At 40.5% G+C, this 4,210-nt stretch overlaps 1 protein-coding gene across 3 annotated transcripts; it reads right to left on the bottom strand.

The window, feature by feature from the left end:
* Positions 1-2,262: 2,262 nt before the first annotated feature.
* LOC147898045 (uncharacterized) lies at positions 2,263-3,878 on the bottom strand. 3 transcript variants are annotated; one of them, XM_087379488.1, is made up of 7 exons: positions 3,631-3,878; positions 3,397-3,489; positions 3,217-3,315; positions 3,093-3,134; positions 2,893-3,022; positions 2,714-2,815; positions 2,263-2,578 (listed from the first exon to the last, which is right to left on the bottom strand). In XM_087379488.1, the coding sequence occupies exons 1-7, from the start codon at positions 3,760-3,762 to the stop codon at positions 2,460-2,462; spliced, it is 717 nt and encodes a 238-aa protein (XP_087235614.1). In that variant the 5' UTR covers positions 3,763-3,878; the 3' UTR covers positions 2,263-2,459. The 3 variants fall into 3 exon arrangements, 2 of the variants coding, with proteins under 2 accessions (XP_087235614.1, XP_087235613.1); XR_015541565.1 differs by having other exon boundaries at positions 2,494-2,578; positions 2,924-3,022; XM_087379487.1 differs by having other exon boundaries at positions 3,217-3,489.
* Between the last annotated feature and the right edge of the window lie 332 nt (positions 3,879-4,210).

Below are 4,210 nucleotides of genomic sequence, written 5' to 3'. Positions count from 1 at the left end.
CTGGAGCGGCCCCCGAGGTATTTGAAAGTAATTAAATAATGCCAAAATTATAAGTAAAGATTTGATTTTTCATACATTGATATGTTGTCCCTTGTTTACAAGCCCGTGCACAAGACGACGAGGAAGACGAGGAAGGAGGTGCAGAAGGGAGCGCAAAAAAGAGCGTGGAAGGGAGCGAGGACCTGAAAAACATAGATTAGTCGTAGAAGTAGTGCTAGCTACTCTTTTTTGTACTTAAAGCCACTAGCTTGACTTCGTGCCTCTTGTATATACACTCCTCTTATTTTTTATACTTGAAGCCACATGACGTGGCTTAGCTTCCTTATTTTTTGTACTTGAAGCCACATGACGTGTCTTAGCTTCGTGCTATATGTATATACAAGCACTTTTTGAGCTTTCAATTTTATTGCGTTTTGGAGTTGTAATGTTTTATTTGAAATTGTAATTAAAATACATTCTGTAAATTAAAAAATAATGATAATAAAGCACGTCTATCAGTGCATCTATAAATGCGTCTATATATGCGTATGTCTATTCGACATGCATTTATAAACGCGTTTATAAAAGCGTCTATTTGGGCATCTAAATGCACGTCTATACGCGCATGCACCTACTATATAGACGCGCTAGTAGACATGAAAATAGATGTGTAAATAGATGCGCCCGTAAGTTTTTTATTCAGTTTAATAAACACATCTGTGTGCACGTGTATGGGTGCTTTGTCTTGTTGTGTAAGGGTGGCATGTTTTGAGCATGGCATGGCATACCAAGATGTTAGTGATCAAACATGTACTTTATTCTATTATCCCTAATGTGGCATCCATTTGGAATTTTAACAAGACTCAATGGTTAGAAATTGAAAAGGACCTTTCTTTGGGGAAGGAAGGCAATACATGCCATATGCCCAAAGTTCTATCCTCTTCACATTTACCATGGATTGCGATTGCATAGCTAGTAGCCCAAAAATAGGGGTGTGAAAAGATCTATCCTAATATGAGAAATTGTTCTCAAATTTCCATTACGAATTAATGGGATCTAATCTTAGAAATTGTTCTCAAATTTTCCATTACGAATTAATGGGATTTAATCTTATGAGTTAGTTCAGGCATAGAAGGTAGCTATCAAATGTGCTTCATGAAAAAGTAAAGGCAATTTAGGAGTTGTCAGTTTAGGAGTGACAACTTAAGGAAATTCTTGGAGTTATGTTGTAATCTTAAATGGGTTGTCTACTACAAGAAACATGTTAAGAAAATAAGTGATATGCTCTACGATCAAATTTGGGATGTGTGTTTTAAGTGTATTTTGCCTCATGTGTAGGCCTTAAGGATTATCCTCATTTTGGTCATTTTTTATAATGGGTCCTTTTTTTGGGATTGACATTCCCATTTATTAATTAAAGTCGACTCTTTTCGATTTGAAAAAACATTTTATTTAATATCTATTGAATAAAACGTGAGATTCACCCTTTTAACACCAAGAACTCATTAGACTACAAACATATTCTTTCCAAACCCTATGGCAACTAAATACTAGGCAAAATTCACCCTACAACCAAATTAATTACACTTTTATTTCCAAACTCTTTTCTCTAAGACCTAACTATCCTCTCTATCTCCTCACCTACTTTTTCTATCCTTTTTCTATATATTCTACTACTTCTCACAAGGGTCGTTAAATATCCCTCACTTTAATTTACCTTACACCAATGGATCATTGAACACTTTCTAACACTTTACTTTTTAAGGAGTTAAACATGTACCTTTACCTACAATTACATCAAACTAACCCCTACAACATGTCCATCTCCCCTCCCTTGTTTCTTAATGGAGATGTTGTGAAGAAAACACTCAATCACCAATTGCAATATGCAACCTCTTGAGTACCAATAAGCCCAAGTAGCTGGTTTTTCATATCCCCAACAAAGCCAAGGTTTTGCTAGGTTTTGTCAACTTAAGAACAAAGTTACTCGTATAAACTATAGCTATCCCTATAGCTATTGATCTCTCACTATCAACTCAACAACCACTAGCATGAAAAAAAAATGCCAATTAAAAAAAAAGGCTCTTAAAATCAAAGCATATACATTAAATAATGATACAAAAACTATTTTCATTAGTTTCAAGAGAGAATGCAATGCTTGCACATAGAAGAAAGTTATCCACTCTTTCATTTCTCCTTCATAATTCTCTTTTAATGCTTCTCTATAATTGCTTCATAATTCTCTTTTAATGCTTCTCTATAATTGCTTCATAATTTTCTTTTAATGCTTCTCTATAATTGCTTACTCTAAAGCTTCTCTTTGTAATCACTTTACTCCCAAAAGCCTAAGAGAGGGAGCTCCAAGAGCTATGCCTCTCTCAAGAACACACGTTTTAGCCGCTTGGTCTAAACGCTATGGGCTTGCTTACCTTTCACTATAGTTGCTTTACTTTTGATCATGAATATCAGTGGAGAGTGTGCTAGGCAGCCACTTCAATTACAGAAATAACTTCATTCTGCCCTTCAGTTCTGTTACTTTCGAGGCTCCCGTCGAGTAGCTCACACAGAAAATCCCTTAAGGTAGTTGCAGCTTGTTCATCTAGCAAAAGCACAGGAGAAATAATCACCTTACTTGCCTTGCATATTTGCAGCAGGAGCATTAATCACCTTACTTGCCTTGCATATTTGCAGCGCATGCTCCTGCGAAAGCAACAAATGGCCAAGTTAAGGATACCTAGCCTGGGCACCACGTGCTTTGCCTCGTGCCTGATAACGATCGGACTTTCAAACACTTCGCGGAGTTCTTCATTCTTGGGCTTCAGCCAATCGTTAGCTCCTGCAACAAATGTTTATGAGAACTCAGGATTGGACGTGGGATACGTCAATTTGAAAACAAAAACTGATGTGTCCTACCGATGAAGTGTATTGATGGACACTTAATCACCTCCGAATAGCAATCTCTCTTTATCTTTTCATTCTTGAACATGGCCCCAGAGATGATGAGAACGAAGCGTAACGGAGGATGTCGAGAAAGCGCCAGCCTCTGATCAAGGAATAAAGGCATGTTAGGCGTCTGTGAGAGAAGCTACACGGAAAAGAGTTCACGATCATACCTTTTGTTGTAATCCTGCAAGGGCAGCGCTAAGAACAGCTCCCTGCATAGAGTGCACCAGCATTAGCATTTGCAGAATGTTTCAGCTGCCCTCGCCAAGAAACCGAAAACTGTCATAGACGTACCTGGGAGAAGCCGATCAGACCGTCGAAAGGACCATGCACTAGCATAAAGTTAGAAATATATTCGATGCAATCGTCCAAACCAACGAACTCCGTAAAAATCTGCATTTCAAGGAGGACAAGTAAACGGAAGTCCACAGGCAATAACTCGGTTCCTGTATTTGTAATTGATCCGATTCTTACGAGGTTAAATCGGAACCATTCGTAGTAAGGGGGTGGAAAGACCCCTTCTACGTCAGATTTCCCGCCGCAAGGGAAAAGGCCATCCAGGAAAGTCTGCACAAGGCAGTGCACACTAAGAAACACATAGGGGCAATGGACGGAAGTGCCATCTCACGTGCGCTAAACAGAATTACAACCGAGATTGTAGGTCGAAGGGTAATAACAGTGGAATAGATCGCGGAAGCGAAGGCATACGAGGTCCAAGAGCTCGAGAACGGAGCTGCTCCATCTTCGCAGTTGCTTCTCTAAGATGCTAGCACTGGTGCGGAAGCCGTGCAAACAAAGAACGCGGAGCTTGCGGGTTCGCTGGCAAGGGTAAAATTCCATTAGTGCTGGAGGCAGAGACACCACCCGCGGCCAGACCGATAGTATAAATAGCTACGCAAGGCGATCGATCGATGATCAACCGCGAATTAGAATACCGATCGATGATCAACCGCGAATCAGAATACCTGTTCTGAATTGCACGCCACCCTTCCGACTCCCAAATTTATGGGAGCCACCCACTCCATTCAAAAACAGCTTTCATTGGCTACGTACCCTTCCTCCCAGTCCGTCCTGTAGATCCAATAACACCATCAACCCGAATGCGACCGTACGGACCTCTGGCGACGCGCAGGACAGCAGGAGGTTCTGGGTGCTGCAGAGTTTGCAGGTGACCAGTCTTCATTGGCTGAACATTGCTGGAGAAGTATTCAAGGCAATCGTCAGAGACAGCTGTCAATAGTTGATTGGCTGGAGGCGAAATGGAGCACCAGTGCTCAAATCTGCACCC

Source organism: Dipteris shenzhenensis, chromosome 9 (assembly GCF_047967505.1).
Source record: "Dipteris shenzhenensis isolate YYH24624 ecotype China chromosome 9, Dip_SZ_1.0, whole genome shotgun sequence".
In the NCBI taxonomy this organism is placed as follows: domain Eukaryota; kingdom Viridiplantae; phylum Streptophyta; class Polypodiopsida; order Gleicheniales; family Dipteridaceae; genus Dipteris; species Dipteris shenzhenensis.
The sequence above is the reverse complement of the archived record's forward strand: the minus strand, read 5'-3'. Positions and strand labels throughout refer to the sequence as shown.

Coding starts and splice junctions, on each gene's coding strand:
- LOC147898045 (XM_087379487.1), bottom strand. CDS start 3,762: ATGGAATTTTACCCTTGCCAGCGAACCCGCAAGCTCCGCGTTCTTTGT. Junction 2,816..2,892: donor TCCATCAATACACTTCATCG/GTAGGACACATC, acceptor CATTTGTTGCAG/GAGCTAACGATTGGCTGAAG. Junction 2,579..2,713: donor GCACGTGGTGCCCAGGCTAG/GTATCCTTAACT, acceptor TGCTTTTGCTAG/ATGAACAAGCTGCAACTACC.